At 46.8% G+C, this 23,403-nt stretch overlaps 1 protein-coding gene across 11 annotated transcripts in view; it reads right to left on the reverse strand.

The window, feature by feature from the left end:
• Positions 1-23,403, reverse strand: part of CELF4 (CUGBP Elav-like family member 4) — an 868,113-nt gene that overhangs the window by 104,275 nt on the left and 740,435 nt on the right. For all 11 annotated transcript variants that reach the window (XR_012639468.1, XR_012639467.1, XM_074952294.1 and 8 more), the window contains exon 7: positions 11,316-11,463. Coding sequence is in view for 9 of the 11 variants with exons in the window: in XM_074952294.1 (XP_074808395.1) it covers positions 11,316-11,463 (148 nt within the window). In the remaining 2 variants the exon portion in view is untranslated. The remainder of the gene's footprint in view (positions 1-11,315; positions 11,464-23,403) is intronic.

The following is a 23,403-nucleotide window of genomic DNA, read 5'->3' on the forward strand; positions in this document are numbered from 1 at the left end:
AGACCAGGGCCCAGTGGTGCTAGTCACTGCATAGACACAAAGTAAGAAGATCCGAAGATTTTACAAAAGAAATAGACAAAGTGTGAGAGGGGAAACTGAGGCACAGAGCGACGACACGACTTGCCCACGGTCATGCAGCAGAGACAGGAACAGCACTCGCCTCTGCGAAGCTGATCTCCAATAGCAATACCCAGCAAAGTGATAACCATTCACCCAGCCGCAATACTCTGACGGAGGCTCCTTGCATGTTTTCAGGGGGCCTTACGTACAATCCCACCACCAAAGTGACATGAAAGTTGGGGTTGATTCCCTGCTTCTGACAAAGACACCCTCTACCGCATCCCTGCCAGAGGTGACTCACTAAAAATATTTCTGAAGAGCAATTTTCTTTTTGCTTTTGGAAGGGATCAGCTTGTCCAGGTGGCAGGTATTTTCAAAATATTTCCCGGGGCAAGAGTGATTGGTTAATCAGTCAGCTGGCTGGCTAGCAGTGATTTCAGCAGAGGAAGAGTCTTCCTGGATTCCAACTGCAGACTCCTACAAGCAAGTGGAGGGAAGATGTTGTTTTTCAGAAGGGACCATTATGATCATCTAGTCCGACCTCCTGCACAACGCAGGCCACAGAATCTCACCCATCCACTCCTGCGTTAAACCTCTCACCTATGTCTGAGCTATTGAAGTCCTCAAATCATGGTTTAAAGACGTCAAGGAGCAGAGAATCCTCCAGCAAGTGACCCGTGCCCCATGCTACAGAGAAAGGTGAAAAACCTCCAGGGCCTCTTCCAATCTGCCCTGGAGGAAAATTCCTCCCCGACCCCAAATATGGTGATCAGCTAAACCTGAGCATATGGGCAAGATGTTGTTTTAGATTCCGCAGACTGTATAGAATTGGTGATCAAAGACTCTAACTGAGACTCAGGTGAACAAAACCTAAGCTTTTGGGAACTCTCCGTTTTTTCTCACTGTGTTTCTGTGGGTACTGATTTTAATTTGTTTCCTTTATTTGTTTTTATGTATAACTGTGAAAGTAATGTCTGTGGGTTATAAAATAGCCATGTCAAGCTGTAAAAATTAGCTTATTATTTGTTTATTTATCGTATGATTTTATAAAGTTATTTAATTAAATTCATTTCTTTAGTTCCTTTTGGGACTTGAATGTGGGGAGGTTGACCTTCTGCAATCCTTGCTGAAAATCTGTAGAGACTGAATTCTGGGTCTCCAGCGACTTTCTATGGGAGTTGATTTTTTTTTAAGGCACTGGAGATGGGAAAAGAAATGAACTCTAGCCCACCCAAAGGTTACACAGACACTCCGCTTTCACTATATCATAGTGGATGCTATTTCAGTGCCTTCCTGCTACCCAGAACAGACACGTTGCTGCTTCCCCTTTGCTTCAGATGTTGCTGGCCTGAAGAAATTCCCCCTATGCCGTATGCGGGTCCAGGGAACAAGAGGTGACATCCTGAGGTCCAAGGGCAAAACTCTTTGCACACATCATCAGTCTGAATGTCACAGAGGCTAGTTAGCATTTCAGTCGCTTTTCCTGACATCTCCTCTATTTGCATAGGAAATGTGATTTCTTTACTTAAAATTGCACTGAGGATTTTTTTTTAAGTTTATTACCCTCAATTTTAAAATTTTCCTTTGCATAAACCCAGTGGGGCCGGATCCTGAGCTGGAGTAAGTCAGCGTAGCGCCGCTGAAATGAGTGGAAGGAAACCACTTTACACTAGCTGATGATTGGGTCCTATATTTGAAAATATTTTGTGCGATTACACAGATGATGTGAGAGATGCAAAACTCACACAGAAGGAACAGTAGAAAGGTGGGTGGGGGGGAGGAATAAATGGCAAATTCTGAACAGCAGGGTGATCAAGTTGTGGCCTGTAAGTCCAAGGCCACACATGGTCCAAGGCCACTAGGATCAAGATGGAGCACTGCTATCTAGTTAACTACCATGCTAGTTTAACACCAACAGACCCCAGTTGTCGGTGGGTGGGATTGAACCTGGGACCTCTAGAGCTAAATGCATGAGCCTGTACTATATGAGCTGAAAGCCACAGGGCCGTTAGCTAAGGCTGTAGCAGACTCATTAATCTCTCTCTAAGTGGTCTTGGTGCCACTTGAGGGGCCAGAGTACCACACCCAGGTGTGTGGGTTACAGTAGCCACATTAGCAATACCATTGACAGACAGAAAACAAGATAGAGGGGCATATATGGCAGTAGATGGATAGATGCACGTCTCTGTTTTCCCTCCCAGCCTTTGTCTGTCTTTTCTATTCAGACAGGAACCTGTGTGGGGTCGGGATTATGTGTCTGCACAGCGCCTAGCACAATGGGACCTTGAGCTCAGTTGGGACGTCTAAGTGCTACCATAATGCAGATAATAACTGATGATAATTAGAGCTGGTCGGAAATGTTCTGGCTGCCATCCCCACCATCTCCTGGGACCCCCATCCTTCTTCATCCTAATTCTGAAAATGGACCTGACCAGACCAGGCCAGAGAGAAGGACTCAGATGGCATCACCATCTTCTCCAGCTCCAGCTGAATCCTGAACACCACATGGCATGTGAGACTTTCTCACCCGCACTTTGCATGTGTCCTTTTCCTTCTCCACCTTATTTCTTCTCTTCCCTAGTCTCCTTTTGCCCTCTCTCTACTAAGAATCTGTCTTAGCTGGTCAAGACTGTAGATTTTGCAACACTGCTGTAAGCCTGTGACCAGAAAGAGGAAGTTAAATGCAATGCCCTAAGCCTGATACTGGTACAAGTTTGCCAGGACTCTGAGTGGCTGATAAGACCATGTGGTGTGCCTGTGTTTCCCAGCAGTGAGGTTGCAAATGAAAGCCAACACCAGAGACAGAAGGTGCATTTTCTATCTTTGCTGGTCTCTTCTCTCCCCCTTTGGGTGGGTTTGTCTTGCTTTGTCTTCTTGGAAACGGGATTGAACAGCGGCAGCTACAACATAGCTCCAGCCCATCTCAACTAACTTTTTTCTCTTTTTGCCAAAAAGGACAGGTATTATCCTCTAAGAGATGAGACAGACAAGGTGGGGTAGGTTTCAGAGTAGCAGCCGTCTGTATGCGCAAAAAGAAAAGGAGTACTTGTGGCACCTTAGAGACTAACAAATTTATTTGAGCATAAGCTTTCGTGAGCTACAGCTCACTTCATCGGGTAGGTGATATCTTTTATTGGACCAACTTCTGTTGATGAAAGAGACAAGCTTTCGAGCTTGCACAGAGCTCTTCTGCAGGTCTCTGTGTAGCTCAAAAGCGTGTCTCTTTCACCAATAGAAGTTGGTCCAATAAATGATGTCACCTCACCCACCTTGTCTCTCTAATATCCCGGGACCAACACAGCTACAACACCACCGCAAACATCTAACAGACCGTCAGACAAGAGATTTTGCCTTTATAGACTCTCTCCGGCTAAAGAGAAAGGGAACAAGGGATGATGTTAAAAAGAAAGCCTTACTTAATGCTTTATATTTCAAATGCATTAACTGTTTCCCCTTCTTTTCTGTATCTTTAAGAAAAAGTTAAAAGGCTGTTTAATGGTGTGTTTGCCATAGTACTAAGCAGGCTGAGGTCTGTGTGTACCAAACCCCAAATCTTGTTTAAAACTATTTAATGTTGGACAGCTTCAGAGTCATGTTAACACCTTTGAGCCTCTGGGCCAATTTATTCCATCAAAATTGATACAACAGTTCCCCGGCTGCCTATAGCCTGGAGAGCCAGCTCCCCATTAGCCCATCTGGTAGAATTTTGTTTAGAATTTATCAAAATGAAATCTTTCGGTTTTTCAAAACCATTTTTTTCCAGGTTTCTGTTTCAAAATTTGCGGGTGGGATGGGAGGGGTTGTTTCAAATCAGAAAGAAAATAAATCTTCCCTGAAGCAGAATTTCTGTTCTTCTCCTAATAACAACAGACACACCAATAATGCATGTTGGGTCTGCAGTACCTCCTGGGTGTGGTGGTTTGGATGTGAAATTCACCCTCTACATTTCTTCCTAGCAAGTTTTGTGCCTGTTACACAATGCCGTGTTACTGGATGGGGACATTTCCAAAGGTAGGCTTTTCATAAATGAATATTAATTGGCTATTCATGAATGGGTATTTTCATGGCATGGTCTAGGTTTACTTGGTCTTGCCTCAGCACAAGGGGTTGGAATTGATGACCTCTTGAGGTCCCATCCAGGCCTACGTTTCTATGATTCTATGAATGGCTATATTGGGTTTTCATGAACGGAGATACATAAGCAATGTGAAATTGGAGCAACACCATAGTGGACTAGGCCCTAGAGTTGGAAATGTCTTCCCAAGGGAATACAGTGTTACAGATGCTTGCACAGAAGTGGTGCAGGGATATAGTTCATACACTGTATATCATGGCAGCCAAAGCATTTGGCTGTTATACTGGTATTTACACAACTAAGTTGCAGAACACATTCGTTTTCAAGCCTTATTTATATGCAAAAGAGCTTGTGTTCTTTTGTGTCAGGGCCACCATGCACCACACTGGATGGATTCAGTGCTTTTCAGACCCTGAGAGCATTTGAATTCCAGGCGTTTGCTGTTTGACGCTTTCTCCGCTCCCACCAACACAAAACAAATCTAGCTAATGCAAATATGATAATCTTGTCAGCAGCGGGTTTAAAGGGTGCAGATATAATTAAGCCACTTTTCTATTTGGTTTTGCAGTAGCTCCATCGACTCGTTGTTTATATATTTACCGTTGTGTAAACACACATTTTGAAATGTATGGGGTAAGATTTCCGAGTCAAGCATTTCCTTGGCTTTTCGTAAACCAGCTTGGAATGAGATTTGTTTTTCTATAACAAGAGAAGCAAGGGGAGAGATAGGTAAGAAGGCCCTTGACTGAATCAATAACCGCTGACACTGTCCCCAGATGCAGCTGCAAGGAGATGTTAGGGCTTCTGTGAGCCAGTGGATTCTCATGGGCCCAGGGAGTTCGGCAGACAAATGCTAAGGTGACTTAGCTTTTCGCTAAGCCCCAAAGGTCCACCCTTCTGGGGTATCTTGTCTTCTTCCTGCCACCACACTTCTTCCAAGACAGCACACCCTAGCTTAGCTCTTAAACAGCATGCCCCTTCCTGCTCCAGCCAGGCCTAGCTCCAGGTCACTTGACTCCTCATTAGGTGACTTTGCTCATTGCCTCCATTGGGAGAGGCAGGCCAAAACTGGCACAGGTGCAGCTGAGACCTCATGTCTCTTGAAGAGACAGTTTACCCTGTGACCAGGCTGCTGCTTCGAGGCCGGGTTAGAGCTTTGTCAGCCCATGTCATTCTCAACCCTAGCTTGCTCACCAGCGGTCCCAGCTTTACTGCTTTCCTTTGCATTCACACAGTGAGACTGTCATCGATCGTGGCAGGGCTTCCCAGCCTTTCCAGTGCCAATCAGTCATTCAGAACTGGGCACATCCCAGAATCCTTTGTGCAGTCCTTTCAGGGCTGTGCTGGGTTGCTTGGTGCCTTGACGATGACTCTGGGGAACTGGTACAATGGTTTACAGGGCACTCCTGGTATCTGAGTTATTGGAAATGGAAGGAAGCTCTCAACCCTCTTGGCCACCACAATTCACAGGCTAAGATTCCCTCTCTTGGGGGGTGCTCTGTGTACTTCGGCCATGAGCAAAACCAGGCAGGCAAGACACAGGGAACCAGACAACACTGCATTCATTATCTCACCTCCTTCCACCTGTCCCCATCGCCCACACCCTCAGGAAAACCATGGAGAACATTAAACCGATAATGTGCTTTGGCCTGGATTTCAAACAGCACCTGCAGGTCCCACTGAAGTCAACGGGAGCTGAAGGGCGTCAGTACCTTTGAAAACCTTTTGCCAATAAGAGCTGGAGCTCTCAGGGAACAAGTCAGGCCTCATGCTCCCAAGACTGTGATTGCTGTGGGTACACTAGGCTGGTATAACAGGGTTGGCAGAGTTAATGCCATCCAAGGATGATGCCCCCATGAACCAGAACATCTAATAAGCTAAGGTGCCTCTGGCTAGCCCTGTTATAACTACAGATGGTCAAAGGTTTACATTTAAAAGTGACTTTTCAAATTACATGAAAATCTCTGAGCCTTTTTTGGGTTTATCTAGATACTTATCTGGCTGCCATTACCATAGTATCTGAGCACCTCTCAATCGTTAATGTATTTTTTCCTCACAATATCCCTAAGAGGAGGACAGTGCTAGTGTGCCCATTGTACAGATTGGAAACTGAGGCACAGAGAGACTAAGTGACTTGCCCAAGGTCACACAGGAAGCCTGTGGTAGAGCAAGGAATTGGACCCTGGTCTCTCAAGTCCTAGGGTAGTGCCCTAACCACTAGACAATCCTTCCTCTCCACCAGAGTATAGGTCATAATTATCAAATTTTTTGTCAAAATGAAAAAAAAAGTTTTGAATCAATTTTATTCAAATCTAAGTGAAAGATGTTTGGGTTTCAGTTTCCTTTCCATCTCCTTCTTTCCAGAGGAAAAAAGGGAAAGAAGGGAGTGGAAACCAAGAAAGAAAGAAAAAAAGAATTTTTTTTGTTATGATTCAAATCAAGTTGAATAAAAATGAAAATTTTAATTTCAGTGAAAAACCCGGAAACCCAGACCAAACAAAACTGGTATCACTTCTCCCCAAACTTTCCAGGGAATGTAGTTACTATTTGTCAACCAGATCTATTCTGGACAACGACAGCCTGCAAGGAGCAAATGGAGGCTACGACAGATATTGATCTCCACCGGAGATGTCTGGAAAGACGAATTCAGACTGGGACAGGTGCAGAGAAGGGCTAATAGGAAAATCAGGGTGATGGAGGGCCTATCTGACATGAGAAGACAAAGACCATGGCTTGTTTAGTGTAGCAAAGAGAAGGGATCTGATTGCCCTCTATAAATACATCCCAGGTAAATACCAGGGAGGGGGAAGAGCTGTTGAAACTAAAGGACAATGTTGGCCCAAGAACAAATGGAGATAAACTAGCCCTTGGTAAATGAAAGCTGGACACTAGAAGAAGGTTTCTAACCATCAGACGGCTGAGGTTCTGGAACTGTCTCCCAATAGGAGCAGTGGAGGCAAACAACCTAACTGGTTTTAAGATGGAGCTTTATGAATGGCATTATGAATGGCAAATGACTTTATGAATGGCATTATGTGATGGGGTTGGCTGGACTTGCTGACTTATGGACACTGCGCCAGGCCCTGCAAACACCTTCTGATTTCAGGATCTGGTCTGTGCACAGCCTGCCCACCCCTCTGCTGGAGACCTTAGTGAAGTACATCCTCCCCCCCCACCCAGCCAGCTGTGAGACAATGCTGGCAAAGGCAAATGTCGCCAGTCTTTGAAGGAAACGCCTTGAGATGGTGCCAAGATGCTGTGCTGTGCTGCTGATTGCAGAGGATTTTGGTACCAGATGGGAAAAGAAGTTGCTGACCAGTTGTGGGGGCGATATGAACTAGGAGAGATCAGCAACACAAACAAGGAGAGCAGCTCCTTGAGTCATGCGAGTTGCCCTGGAAGTTTTACTTCGCCATCCTAGCAGGGCAGAGGTCCTTGGAGCTCTCCAGAAGCAGCACCGCAAGAACCAACACATCAACGGTGCGTTACTTCCTTTTATATGGAGCACACGATCCTCAAGTGCTGTAGTGTGTTATTGTTACAGGAAGTGGACAATATATGGGATCTGCTCCTCAGCTGGTGTCAGTCGGCGTCGTCCCATTGGAGTCACTGGAGTCGTGCTGATTTACACCAGCTGAGGACTGACTCCTGGTGTGGAATGCTGAGAAGTGGTTGCGCAAGTGGAAGTGATGAAAAGAAAATGAACACATTCACGCGTAAGGCGAATAAGAGAGGAAGAGGCAAACAAAGAGGTATAGGGCAAGTGACCATAAGAGACGATCCCTGACATGAGATGGAGACTTGACAAGACATGAGATGTCGAAGAAAGATACACAGGGGCAGGAGCTGCAAAGGTAAAGGCTGTCACACCCGCAAGACTCTCCGTGGGATGCGAGGACAAAGGAAAAGCCAGTGCAGGTGGCAGAGTGGTGAGCAGAGGCAAAAGGCCAGATTCAGAAGCGAATCTAAAAGAGGAGTCCAGAGTTCCTGATAAATGTGGAGTTAGTGCCCAGTGGTGGAGTTAGTGCCCAGTTGTGTGTATGCAAGCATTTTCAAACCAGATTAACTCAACCTGACCCATTTTAAAATCACTGTGTAGACAAGCCCTACCTGACACCTTTTTGCAGCCCCCTCCCTCAAATGCATTTCACACACCTCCTAATTCAGCCCAAACTCTGGAAGATAGGTTGGAGCCAGCTTCCTGGGACATTTTACAGAATGAAGAGGATGACTGTGAAGTCAAATTAAAAAAGATGCACGAATGGGCTTAACAAGTGCACGCCTGGCATTTCTGGGAACATAGTGGGTCCTGTCGAATGGAGTCGGGTGAATAAGAGATTTTTTGGTTCACTGGCAATTCCAACTTATTTTTTTTTTAAATTCCATTTTGGGGGTTGAAACAAACATGAAACTTTTTGACAATTTTCATCAAATGGAAAAGTAAAAAAAAAAAAAAAAAAAAAAAAAGTCCGGGTCAGGTTGAAACGAAAGGTTTTATTCTGACCCGACTTTATAAATGTTATTTTGATTTCAGGCAATGTGACAAAAGCAAAGGATGGCTAGCTTCACAAACCAACCAGTAGTGGTGGTGACGCCATCGCCCTTGTGAGCTTTAGCCCACTGGGAGGCACTCATCTGGGATTTGGAAGACCGAGATTAAATTCTCCCCTCTACCTGATGTAGAGAAGGAATTCTAAAGTGGGTCTCCCATGTTGTAGGCGCATGCAACGCCTGTGTGAAAACCTGTAGCTGCATAATCCAGTGTCTCCTGTTAAAGTTGTTCCACGCTGTATAAATAGTCATTGGAGCAGGGACTTGAACTCCAGCCACTCCCTCTCAAGGGAGTCCTGAAGACTAGGCTATAGAGTCATTCTCACCCTTTTCCCTGCACTCAATGGTTATTTATTGTCATCATGAATGACTATGACTTGCCCCTATGGATGACAATGAATAGTCATTGGGCCACGGAAAGGGAGTGAGAATAACCCTCCACTGGCTTCCCATGGACCATCCATATACCTATATCTCACATCTATCAGATGTCTAGATTCTCTGATGATACAGAGTGGGTATAAGTATTATATGGGGTGTGACCAAGAGAAGAGGGTCATGGCTGGGATTCCACTGCCCTGGCAATCCTCAGCTGTTGTACTTGCAGCTGGTGTAACTTAGAACAGCCTCCAGGCTGCTCCACCATATGCTTCAAAAAAGCCTCAGAAGAACGGTGATCGACTTAGCCAGACTTCCTGCTCGGTAGCAGCCCTGCGTAGCAGAGCGCCTGCACACTCCCACCGGGCAGCAGCGGAAAGCCTCCATATACCCCCTTAAGCCCCCTGCCTCAGTTTCCCTTCCTTTCCATGGTGGTCGTGAGACCAGATTGGCTAATATTTGCTCATCACTTTAAACGGGAAAAGTTTGACCAGAGATGAGCCTCACCAACCTTCGCAGGGGAGCAATCTCACATCACAGTGTGTGTGAAATCTAGCTCCAAATTTTACACGTATTCCCCAGTGCCCTCTAAATAAGGCTGCTGCACTCAACACAAAGTGGCTGATGCCCATCATCTCCCCTTCCTGCTCCCCCCCGCACTGACATGACTCACAGCACTGGGGCTGGTTCCCCTGAGCCAGAGAGCTCTCGTTCTCTTGGCTGGGCAGCCAGCAGTACTTCAGCGTAATGTTGCAGGCCGAAGGGCCTGGGGCAGGAAAGCTCTTTGTTAAAACGTGTGTGAGCTGAAGGCCAGGAGAGCCCTGCGCTCCCACAGCCTAGTGATCCCACAAATAACAGAGATGCCTACGGCAGGAACTGTGCCCCCCCCGCCCCCGAGCTCCCTACTGAGCATCGTTTGTCCCCATTTCCTCCCTGATAACCGTGCCTTGCGGCTGTAACCTGCACATGTCCCGGTCTGACTTCACCGTAGCAGTTGTTATTTTGTGATACGTCACCTGGCCTCTCTGCCCTTGGCCAGGCCCTCCCTCCTGCTCCAGTCTAGCCCCTGCTCTGAAATGGACAGTAGCGGCTGGTTCTTTGTTCTTCGATCTCCCTTTCTTGCTTTGCCCTATCACACTGTGCTACCGTTAGCACCTCTCCCCCGACATCCTTTACAAACACACATCCAGACTCACAACGCCCCCGGCAAGCCACATGGAGTCTAATCCCCATTCACACTACTGGGGAACTGAAAGATTAAGGCCAAGATTTTCAAGCTCAGCTACAGGTATCTAAGCCCACCTAAGCAAGTGACCTGCCTCCGAGAGGCACTGACCACCCGCAGAGCCTGCTAAAGTCAATGGGGAATGACAAGCGCTCAGCGCTGCTCAGGATCTGGCCTGCTGCATTCAGTGCTTTTCTTTGAAAAACGGTGGCCCTCACCATTAAGGCTAGGGTATCAAAAACCCCACAGAGGGGTGTGGTGCTGGGGGCCGAGGTGTCTGCTCTGCTCGAAGCTATCCTGCTGGGTGGAAGATCATGCTTCCTTGCTAGGCTGTCCCCTTTGTTGTCAGGCCTCCCCTGCAAATCAGCGCCACCCTCCGGCATATTTTCCCACTCATCCTTTCTCCTGGAGCATAGGGGAACAGGGGATGTCAGGTACGGGGGGATGTTTTCTCTGCTTTGCCGCAGTCTACCCCACATGCTGGCACAGTTGATGGTTTTGGCTGGGCCAGGCCAAACCCATCCTGCTGTGTTTCCAGCAGTCACAGCTAGCAGGGTTTCTGCTGTAGCTCTTCCCTGACATCTTAAAAGAGAAGCTGCAGCTTCAGGGGAGCCAGAGGATTGCTCCTTGCCTATGGCACGACAAAGGATGGCGTGGACTTTGCTGGCAGAGAAGGGCCTCAAACCGAAGCCCTCTCTCCCTGGATTGGTTCAGCTCCAGAACCGAACACCCTGGCTCCGGTCTCTCGCTAGACTGTCTCAGACTGGAACGCCACACGGGAGTGTGCGCAAAACTTAGGGCAAGTTCAGAATTGACTGTGACGCCAGATCTGAGCGGGGTGACTCCCTGCAGATGACAGGACAATCGGACCTTTCCATGTAGAATGCCTTTTCTGTGTTTTCCTGCTACCCTCTGGGCGCCCGCTGAGTCATTCCCCCCTCTCTGCTCTGTAGCACAGCTACCTCGGCCTCCCGAGCCCTCTGCGTCCGACTCCTCCTTGCTGCCCTGCGGTTGACTGCTCCTTACCTGAGGTTGGCGTCATGGGAGCAGCAGCCAGACCGTTCATGTTCAGCGCTGCCATCTGCTGCATCTGGGCTGCGGCAAAGGCTGCCATGGGATTCAGGTAGCCTCCTTGTGCCACGGATGCCATGATAGCCGCCTGCTGCTGCATCAGCTGGAACAAAGAGAACAGGGAAAAAATATCATGCGTTCACCAGCAGGGCAACCCCAGAGAGGAGACGCTGCAGGCACAGACCGGTCTCTCAGGCTCTTCCACGGTGCCGGCTCGACCAATGTGGTTCTGTGCTAGACTTTGTTTTGTCCAAACCCAGAAAAAGCCACTGGCAACCGACCAGACAACCCAATTTGCAGGTTTTCAATCAGTATCTGTGGGCTCTGGATCGGAAACACTTTGTTATGTGTGTGCGAGGGGCTGATTTCCATTGATCTTAAGTCACTGAAGTTCATACATGTATGTCCTAGGACAGGGGTTCTCAAACTTCATTGCACTGCGACCTCCTTAGGACAACAAAAATTACTGCATGACCCCAGGAGGGGGAACTGAAGTGTGAACCCACCCGAGCCCCACCGCTCCAGGCCGGGGGACAAGGCTGAAGCCGAAGGGCTTCATTCCCAGGCATGGGGCCTGTAACCTGAGCCCTGCCACCCTGGGCTGAAGCCAAAGCTTGAGCCCAGGAAGTGGGGCTCAGGCTTCAGGTTTGGCCCCAGGTGGTGGGCCTTGGGCTTGGGCTTTGGCCAGGCTAACACCAGCCCTGGCGACCCCTCACGACCCACTTTGCGGTCCTGAGCCACAGTTTGAGAAGCGCAGTTCTAGGAAAAACCACAGGATGAGGAGTCAAGTACTCCAGTCTCCGCTGCACCGCTCATTCACTCTGCGACCAGGGGCTAGTCATTTTAAAGGAAACCTGCAGCGATTAAGTTACAAGTTACATGTGTTTGTCCTGCTTTGAGCAGGGGGGTGGACTAGATGACTTCCTGAGGTCTCTTCCAACCCTAATATTCTATGATTCTATGTCATAGGACATCTCTCTCTCTCTCTAATGGTAAGAATCTACATAGTCATCATTCGAGCTGATCAATAATTTTGTGATGGACAGTTTTCCATTGAAAAATTCAGTCTAATTGAAATTGAAACATATCATGGGAACATGTCAATTTTAGATAAGACAAAGTCAGAATATTTAGTTTTGACACTGTCTAAATATTTCGCTTTGGCTTTATCGTTTTGATTCATTTTGTTTAGACTTCTATGCTACGGCAAATTGTTAATTTAATATTCTATGATATGCATTATAGTTAATGTTACCTAGGTAACATTATTTAACATTTTTGTGTAATATAGAAGTCTACACAAAATGAAATGCTTCAATGGTCCCAAATCAGTTTTTTTTTTTAAATTTTCATTTAGTGGAAAATGTTAGCTTTTCGTTCTGATTCAGAATTAGTTTTGTCCCCAAAATGTCAGAATTTCCCCCGGGATGGAAATTCCAGTTCCCAACCAGCTCTAGTCATTGATTCTCACAATGAGCTGGTTCTCCACTTGTGCTGTTCATGAACTCTTATGCAGCAGGAGTGCAAAATGCGTGTCAAATGCTACCATTCAGGCGAGTAAGAGGAGCATTTTACTTTCTCTTTTCACAGGAGTAAATGAGAACACAAGGAGCGGGGCAGCGCAAAACCAGCACCTCTTGCATTTAGAAACGTCTCTCGCTGCTCCACTCTCTCTAGAGCTGTGGGGGGCACTACTGACTCAATCTGCTATTTTGGTGCCTTCTCCATCAGAACGTGACAGCCTGATGATGTAGTTTAGCACGTCGGCCATGGATCTCAGCATTAGAAGGAAGGACACTTTCAAAGCCATTGCAAGGGAAGGTTTATTGTTGTTTACTGGCAAATTTAACAGTTAAGTCGCTGCTAAATTAACCACAAACATAAAAAAAATAGCAATCACTTTACAATGTTGAAAGCATCCTTGCCGGGCATTCAAATGCAGAGGCAGTCTGGTCCAATGGACAAAGAGTGACTGAGGAGCTAGATAGGCTCAGCTCAGCTACTGATGTGCTGTGTGACCGTGGCAAGCCATTTCAATTCTCTGTGCCTTAGTTTCCCCTGCTGTAAAATGGGGATAATAATATTTGCCCTCCTTGGTAAAAGTGCCTGAAATCTATGGATTAAAAGTGCTGTACAAGACTGAAATATTATTATTTCTTGCATCTTAACACACAGCAACTCAGTGCCAAGGTGGAGGCTTCCCTTTTGATTGTTAATTACCCTTCCTTATTATATACTGCATAAGACACTTTCACATTTTAATTAGTGATTTACTCTTCTTTGTAATTACTGATGGAGTGATTAGATGAGCTTTTTATATTACAGCACAATGCCAGTCCCCTTTAAGGAGCAAATTTGTTGTAGGCATCAATTGGATTTATTCTCCAGATCAGACACTGAGCAGGTGATTTTATTAAGTACTCCAATAAAGTGAGGAAGGGAGAGGGAATGCATCCATCTTTAAACAAGGATTGACTCTACCTTTGGGTGTCTACTGACCCATAGCTCATTTCCTGCGTGGGATATTTATTCTTCTGTCTGGCTGAGCACAGAGCTTGCTCCATGGCTGGTTATGTAAGTGATGGCTGAGGTCCAGGATCGGCTTAATACTGCTGATCAGATTTGTATTTCTCGGAGGTAAGGAGAGCTTCAAGGGCTGGGAGGGAGCTGAGTCTAGGCTGACTGCGTTAGACTTTCCTCTTATTCCTCCAAGGTATGTCAGAGATGGAATAACTTTTGTGACCTGCTTGTACAGTGTTTATGGTGGTTAGTCTGCAGAGTGGCTAACGGCCTACTACTGGTTTCAGTTACTGGAGCTAATCCTTCTGCTCAAGTGATACAGCTTTGTGTTTTGGTGCTGAAGGTTTCGGGTTCAGACACTACTCGTGACCTATAATGGGGATATCATAACATTTGCTCGTAACCCTGGTTAAGACACTGGATTGTGACTCTGCAGTCACTCTCTGCACTGGAACTCTGCCACAGACACCATGGATGACCTTGGTCAAGTCATTTCATTTCTTTGGGCATCAGTCCCCACCTGTAAAATGGGGATAATAATTCTTCCTTTGTCTTATCTAGACTGTAGGACTTTCAGGCCAAGGGCTATCTCTTACTGTACACAATGGGGCCCTGATCTTGGCTGGGGTAACTCGCTGATACCATAATACAATTAATAGTCATGCTGTTCCAAAGACAATCCCTATTGTGCATGTTGCACGTTAGTTACTAGAGCCCAGCAAATTGTGTGTAGCATTTAACTGCCTGGATGGTGTAACCTCTTGTCCTGCTCATGACACGTCCAGGAGTTTGCAATTGTTTCAAACATAGCGGGTGTTCAAAATGATCTGTCGAATCCCACCTGGTCTGTCAACAAGTATTCAGTGGGAAATGCACACGAAGTGGTGGCCTGATACAACCCCAGGTTGAGGCATGCACAGTTTTGCAACATACTGTCATTACTCCATCTCTGTTACATCTGTCCAGAGTCACAAATGGCATTTTCCTCTCTGTGTTCATGCAGAAACTGAGGCTGCTCCTAACCTGCCGATTACAGGTCAACACACTGTGGACATCCTAAAGTCCCACTGATTTCAGTGGAATGGCAGCGTAAAATTGACTGTACTGCTGGTAGAGGGAGCGGAGTAGGCTGGGAAGAGCGGAGGTTACGTTTAACTTACACTTAGAGAGGAAGGATGGTCCGGGGGTTAGAGCACTCGTCGAGAACTCAGAAGGCCTGTGTTCAAGTTTCTGCTGTGCAACAGAGTGCCTATGTGACCTTGAGCAAGTCACTTAGGACATGGCTACACTATAGGGGTTGATCTTTGGCTCTGCAGCTGTGCAGACATGGCCAATATTGATGGAAGGGGTTGAGGTAGGTAATCCACCTCTCCGAGAGGCAGTAGTTAGGTCAACGAAAGAATTCTTCTGTCGACCTAGCTGCAGCTACATGGGTAGCTCTAACTACAGCGCTAGGGCTGTGAAATTTTTCACAACCCTGAGAGTGACATAGCTAGGTAGATCTAATTTGTAAGTGCAGACTAGGCCTAAGTCTCTCTGTGCCTTAGTTCCCCACCTGCACTATGGAGATCATAGCACTGCCCTCCCTCAGAGGGGTGGCTGTGAGGAGAAATGCACTGAAGATCATGACATGCTCAGATTAGAACATGTGGACAGTGGAAATTTCCCTTCCTTGAGAAATTTTGGAGAAAAAAAAAGTTCCATGACAGAAGAAAATGTCGAAATGTTGAAAATTCCAGCAAAAACCTGTTTTGAAACAATCCAATGATTTCATTTCAAAAATGTCTAAATGAAATTCTACCTGGGATCCCAAACTCCAAGGCTCCCGGCTCATCGGCAGCTCCTGGCTCCACCTTGGAGAGCCTAGAAACTCTGGGGTCTCCAATCCGGGGGCAATCTGCATGGCTGGCTGCCCCAGAGCCACGGATCCTGGAAACTCCGGGGTCCTGACTCTGAGGCAGTCCAAGGAGCTGGGCAAGCGAGCTGGCAGGAAACTGGCCCACGTTCTGTCAGAACATGGCCTGAAATTGTCCCATTCGTGGGAAACATTTTGAATTCGATGAATCTGCCTTTTCTGTCGGAAAATCTCGGAGCAGCTCTGATCCTATGGCAATGGACGCTTTCTTAGAAAGTCACAGCACTGTAAGAATAGAACTATACCGCGGGAAAGGGAACTCGGTAACCTTGAAACAAGCAAACGGAATAGACCCGTCTCCCCTCCCCTACGGTGAGTCAAGGGAGATTTATGAAAGGAGGGCAAGTCCTGCAAGGGTCATCAGTCTGTCTTATAAAATCCCTGGAGCGTTGCCTGGGGCATTCAAATAAGTCTTCCCACTCCTTCCCAGCTACCTCCTGAAGACAAATGTCCTATCCAACCTCCTTTCATTTAAAAGAGGCCCAGTGTGTGAGTGAACTTTTTCCTTTCTTGGCCAAAGGAGGCATTTTTTTTTCTATTATTCCTTCCTTGGGACGATCTCTGCCTGAGCAATTAAGGAGCTTTATCCCGTCCTTATCTGATAGACAATTCCCTCCTCTCCCAGCCCTGTCATTGTCAGTATTCAAAGCCTGGGCTTATGGTGACCGGTGGATGGTTCCAGGGTGGTGTATGCTCATGGAGAGCATCTGCTGAGCTATCTGCTATCTGATGAGCCCTAGCTCCCAGTCCCTGAGCAGGAGGATCTGCTAAAGGGTCGCTTACACAGAAATGAGCCACTGGGAAGGGTTGGGGGCAATACCTGCCAGGAGGAAAGCAGAGCAATTGGGATGGGGTGGGGGAAGAGAGATGATTGGTTGGGCAGTGGAGACCGGCCCACTGATGGAAGAGTCTCCACCCACCCTTTCTTCTGCAACCGCTGATCCTGTGAACCCACTGAAGGTTCCTCCAGGGGCCGAGCATGCCTCATCACCCACTGACTTCCGTGACCGGGGAGAGGGCCCTTGCAGTCAGACACGAAGCACTTGGGCCTGGCCCCTAAATGAGGGCAGGATGTGTCTTCTGGACAGAGTTGAAATGCAGAGTCTCCCAGGAATCTTTGCTTCCACTTTGTTTCACTCAAGCCTGCACCTCTGGAGTTGAAGCGCATACAGGCCCCTCACACCAGTTTGCTTTGGGCATCAAAAATACTGCAGCCAGCAGTGAGCAGACCCAGGAAAGTTCCCCCAGGCTGCCGCTCCCCATCAACAGCTGCAAAACAAACTCATTGTCCTCCTTCAAACCCCTCCTCGAACTCTCCTTTGCTCTGATGCCTACAAAAAACTTGACAATGGCCAGGCTACTGGTGTGCTGAGACCACCATCTACCACGCTGACCCGTATTGGCTCACTGTGTCCTTGCACTCTGCCGTCTGTCTGTATCCATCTGTTGTCTCCTGTCTTACACTTAGACTGTAAGCTCTTTGGGGCAGGGGCTTTCTTTCTGTTATCTATTTGCACAGCGCCTGGAACAATGGGGCCCGGGGCCATGACTGGAGCTCCTAGGCACTATGATAATCCAAATAAATAATAGTAATAATAATAATAATTAATAAGTTGAATTTCCTGCAAGATTCACTTCACTCTTCACTTCCTGTCCTAAGCCATTGTGTAGTGTGACTGGCTGCTGTTAACCAGCTTCTGTGGTTCCAGCTCAGTGGTGGCGACATCGTATGCTGGTAGAAACCATTGCTCTGACCAGTGAATTATTACGGGTGAAGCAACTCTTACAGAGGAGGTTGCACAAACCTTCCTCTTCTATTCACTTGTTTATAACTTCTTGTTTTTTACTTTCCTGGCTGCGGGCAAGTTTGTTCTCCACCAGGAGCACAATTTCCAAGCAAGTCTAAACCACAATGGTTGAGAGAGACAAGGCAGGTGAGGTAATATCCTCTCAGCAACAGAAGTTGGCCCAGTAAAAGATATTACCTCAACCACAGAGCCTCTCTAATATCCTGGAACCGACACAGCTACCACCACACTGCATATACCAGGATGGTTCAGACCTTTTCAAGAGTGAAAGAAGCAACAATAATACACCCTTCCATTGTATCTATACACTCCTCCCTAGGAGGGAAGATTGAAAAAATTGGGTTTGTTTAGTCTGGAGAAGAGAAGACTGAGAGGGGACACGATAACCATTTTCAAGTACATTAAAGGCTGTTACAAGGAGGAGAGAGAAAAATTGTTCTTCTGAACCTCTGAGGACAGGACAAGAAGCAATGGGCTTAAATTGCAGCAAGGAAGGTTTAGGTTGGACATTAGGAAAAACTTCCTAATTGTCAGGGTGGTTAAGCACTGGAATAAATTCCTTAGGGAGGTTGTGGAATCTCCATCGTTGGAGATTTTTAAGAGCAGGTTAGACAAACACCTGTCAGGGATGGTCTAGATAATACTTAGCCCTGCCATGAGTGTAGGGGACTGGACTAGATGACCTCTTGAGGCCCCTTCCAGTCCTATGATTTTATGCAATAATGGCTCACAACTTATTTTGAACTCCCCTAGCTTGACAGTGGTAGATGGGAGACACTTGAAATTAGACAGCGAGAGATTCCTTGGTCGCACATACACTTTTGGTTGCGATTTGTCTGAGTTAAAAGATGTATTTTGCAGATGCCAGCTGGATTTTGTAATACATTCCCCTAACAGTCCACCAGTATTCTATTAGGGTGTGCACAGAACCCCTCACTAATGCAAACACGGCTGAGTCTGTATGAATGCTATTAATTATTTGTATTACAATAGCACCTACAGGCCGGAGCTGAGATCAGGGCTTTATTATGCTAAGCACTGCATAAGCCCATGGTGAGAGACAGTGCCTGACCCAAAGAGCTCACAAAACAGACAAAGAGCGAGAGAAAGGAAGTATATTATTCCTGTTTTCCAGATAGGGAGCCGAGACACAGAGAGGTTGAATGCCTGGCCGAAGGTCACACAAAAAGTCCTTCCTAGCCCATGTGGGAATTGACTGAGGGAAGGGTGCTACAGAAAAACATAGCACGGGATCATGAAATAAACATATTATTGTCTATCCCAGTCTTTGAACAGCCTAGCATTTTGCTTGCTTTGTCTTCTTATTCTTTTGCTTAGAATAATACCAGCGGGCGCTTTCCACCTCCCAAGCACTACACAAACACTTTGCTAATTAATCCACCCCTATGGGAGAGCCGGGGGGCAGTAATGTCAGGATCTAGTTCGTGTTTATGCCTACAGATCGGCTCCCCCTGCTGGAGGGAATGAGAACAGCAGAACTGTTCAATGTGGGCAACGCTAGGCAAATAAAATTCATCAAATAATTCAACCCATTTTTGTGATTTAAAAAAAAAAATATATATATATATATATATATATTAGACAGTTTCCCCCATTCCATAGAGCTAGCAGGATAATGAGTGAATATTGTATAAGGCCTAATCACATCAGCCACACTATCAGAGCTCGTTCACCTGCACATCCACCAATGTGATATATGCCATCATGTGCCAGCAATGCCCCTCTGCCATGTACATTGGCCAAACCGGACAGTCTCTACGTAAAAGAATCAATGGACACAAATCAGACGTCAGGAATTATAACATTCAAAAACCAGTCGGAGAACACTTCAATCTCTTTGGTCACTTGATTACAGACCTAAAAGTGGCAATTCTTCAACAAAACAACTTCAAAAACAGACTCCAACGAGAGACTGCTGAATTGGAATGAATTTCCAAACTGGATACAATTGACTTAGGCTTGAATAAAGACTGGGAGTGGATGGGTCATTACACAAAGTAAAACTATTTCCCCATGTTTACTTCCCCACCCCCCACCGCTCCTCGGATGTTCCTGTTAACTGCTGGAAATGGCCCACCTTGATTATCACTACAAAAGGTTTTTCCCTCCCCGACCCCACTCTCCTGCTGGTAATAGCTCACCTTACCTGATCACTCTCCTTACAGTGTGTATGGTAACACCCATTGTTTCATGTTCTCTGTGTATATAAATCTCCCCGCTGTATTTTCCACTGAATGCATCCGATGAAGTGAGCTGTAGCTCACGAAAGCTTATGCTCACATAAAATTTGTTAGTCTCTAAGGTGCCACAAGTCCTCCTTTCTTTTTACAAAATCTACTGTTGGTGGAATAATTTCCCTCTCGTTATTCACCCAGTTTATGTCATGGATCCGACACCCTTAACCATGATTCTTCTGCAGCTCAACGGGGCAGGGCCCTGAGCTTCTAGAGCAAAGGGATAGAAGTTCTAGCTCCGCTTCTGCCCTGACACTACACTGCCCACTGCCTGTCGAGATCCACGTAATCCTGGGTGACCGGAGATTTGTTGCAATTCAACAATTGCCGTTATTATCGCCATTGCACAGCTAGGGGAACGGTGAGTCACTGACAATAAATGACTCACCCAAGCCCAAACAGCAAAGTCTAAGTGCCCCTCCTAACTCCCAGCCCCTTCCCTAGCTGGTAATCCCGTGCTCTGTGCTGCAGAATCTAGTTCCTACCCCCGTCTGGAATTTAGCCAGGACACCATGGCTAACACTCGCATGTCGTTTTTATGCAAACTTGACAGATGGCTTTGATCTCATTTTCAAAAATTAAATCACTTTCCCCATGGTTGTTACTTTCCAGGGGCTCCTTCCTTTCTGCTTGCTTTTCTTGTCTGAATTTTCCTACCTTCTCTGGTTTACCCTCAAATGATTTCCATTCTGCCTGGTGGGTGGCAGCAATATAAGGGAACCGCTAAGGGCTCAGCTACCTCTTCATTAAAAAAAAAGGGAGCTAAACAAACTTTGTTACGGCGGCTTACCTGGACCTGATCTCTAGTAGTGAGTTTAATATTCTGTGCTGCTTTTTACCACACATGGCTTCAATGCTGCTTGTTATCTATGCTTCTGAATGTATTACGTGAAAGAAAGAAATAATTTCCCATTATTTTGTGTGGGGGGGGTGTTAAACAGGCCGAGAAGATTCAGTTGGGAGACAAACACCCATTCGGTCTCTGAAGTAAGAGATTGTATCAAGCTGTGAAACTTGGCTCTCGCTATATTAAGAGCAAAGAGGGGCTGATACAACTTTCTGCCTCTTGAGTGTCAGCAGAGACATCTATGTCATTAGGACCAGATCCACTGTCATAGGCTTGCCTGGTGCCCCACGTGGGTTGATATGCAAAGGCCAGGTGTAGAAGAGAGCTTGAACCTTCACATCCAAGCCCAGAGGGCACAAAAAGGGGGCATGTTGGCTCAACAGTGTGTCTCACTTCCCCTGAGCCTTCAGAAGACTCTCCGTAGGGGCTTAATCCAGCTCCCTTGAAGCCAGGGGAAAATCTCCCATTGACTTCAACAGTGCAGACTAAAGCCCTGGGTTTGCTATGGGGGTTGGACACTGCCGGTGGGAAAGGGTGGGGCTGAGGGACTGGCTCTGTTTCTCTGCCTTCTCTCTGATCAGCAAGGGGATGGGTGGCCAGGAGGCAGTGTAGATGTGTAGGACTGCTGAATCAATTGGTCTGGCCTTTTGGAGCGTGCACAGGCCAAAACAGATCTGCAATGGAATAGGTAGGAGGCAAGGCTATGAGTACAAACTCAGCGTTGAGTCCCTTATGTAGGTCATACTCTAGTAGGGTATAAGCCATTGAGCCATTAGTATTGTCTGTTTAATGGTAGCATCTAGAAGTCCCAACCAAGATGGTGGCCCCACTGTGCTGTCCCTACCCCAAGGGCCTTTCGGTCTGAATAAGGATTATCACCATTTTGTAGATGGGGGAAATGAGGAATAGAGAGAGATTAAGTGATGTGCCGAAGGTCACACAGGGAGTTGGTGGCAGAGCTGGAAAATGAACCCCTGTCCCCTAAGTGCTGGACACTTTAGGCCAAGCTTCTTCTCCCTTTAGCTGGGGCCTTACATCCAGGCAGCAGGCTGAGCTCTTAAATGTACATTGCATCTTCACGTCAAAAGAAAATGCCCCTCCCCCCACCCCTTTTCTCTCTATCTGTAACCACTCCATGTCTCTCTATCATTCTCTCCATCTTTCTCTGGTATTTCTAAGGTGCCAATCACCTTGGTATCTAAGAGCTGGCAGTCCAATGTGGATTAACTGGGACTGACGGGACACCGCACAGCCCGAGCGCTTCACTCCCTTTCTTTTATGTGCGATTCTGAGATGAAACAGATAGGAAGAGGCACAGATAGTTCTGCTGATTGAGAGACAGGCTTCGAGCCCATCTTGGCTATGCAGACGCCACACAGAAATGTGATCCCGTCACTTAGACAGCTCTGAAGTCTCCAGGGTAATTGGTGTCACCAGCCTGTCATATCAGAGGGCTTGAATTCTAAAATGTATCCCCTCCCATTAACATATTTAGCAGCAAAAGATGGTGGGACCATATCCTGCTTCCACTGAAGTAGATGGAAAAACACCCATTGGTGTCACTGGAAGCAGGAGCAGGCTCAATAAAGGTTCTTCCTCTTTCTTTAGAGATAAATCCTCACTCCAGCGTCTTCCCACCCTGATTTCCTTTGCTTACTACAGGGGAAAACAGATTTGGGGGAACTTTCACTGTTAAAAGTAAAGGGCCAGAATCTGCTGCCAGTTACATCAGAGTAAATCCGGAGGGATTCAGTCAGTACCTTTACAGCTATGGCAGAGCACATTTAGTGCGATTCCATGACCATGGAAATCATCAGTCACACCAACACTGGTGTAAATATAGACCCCACCTCTGCTGCAGTCAATAGGGTCACAGCCGGATTTGGTCTAGCGGGTCAGTACAGCGCAGCGGGCACCTCCCAAACTGGCCGCACGTCTACATGGTGTGCTTTGTGCGATACAAGGCCTCGGGACGTTTTCAGAGAGGGAGAGACAGAAAGCATGGGTAGTAGGAAAGAAAGAAAGAAAGAAAGAAAGAAAGAAAGAAAGAAAGAAAGAAAGAAAGAAAGAAAGAAAGAAAGAAAGCATGTGTAAACAGGGAGAGCAGAGAATGGGTTCTGCTTTGACTTGTCTTGCAGGATTTCTGCCTGAGAAGTAACAATTGAATCTCTCTGCCTCTCAGCCCTTAGAGATGCTGCTTCCTGGCCCACATTTCTTGTGGTCCTGCATGTTCCCCAGTTGATACCTCTACACAAGGAGGCACTAAGGCAGCATCCCCTAGCTGGGATGCCCCCAAGGTGCTGGGTGCAGCTTGACCTCCCTGTGGACTGGCAGCAGGGAGGGTCAGCCCGCTCCCCTGCTGACTGCTGGGGATGTTGGATAAACGCAGCCAGGCTGGGGGAAGGATGTTTCATTCATCATGTCAGGAGAGGAATCGGGAAGGGTGGCCGAGGGCTCCTCTCCCAACCACTAGGGAATAAAACAAACAGGAGGCTGGAAAAAAAGATGAGCTTGCTTGATGGGGAAGGAATGAAAAAGTGCGGCTGCGCGGTTCTGGGGTGAGGGGGGCAATTTCTTGGGGCTCCCAGGATGTTCACAGAACGCTAAACTGTATTATACTATTCTGCCATTAGGTTGCACTGTATTTTAAATACCTTATTTAAAGCTAACCTTAGCCTACCTGGCAGAGCATTAAAGT

This window comes from Natator depressus, chromosome 5 (genome assembly GCF_965152275.1).
Source record: "Natator depressus isolate rNatDep1 chromosome 5, rNatDep2.hap1, whole genome shotgun sequence".
Classification (NCBI taxonomy): Eukaryota; Metazoa; Chordata; order Testudines; family Cheloniidae; genus Natator; species Natator depressus.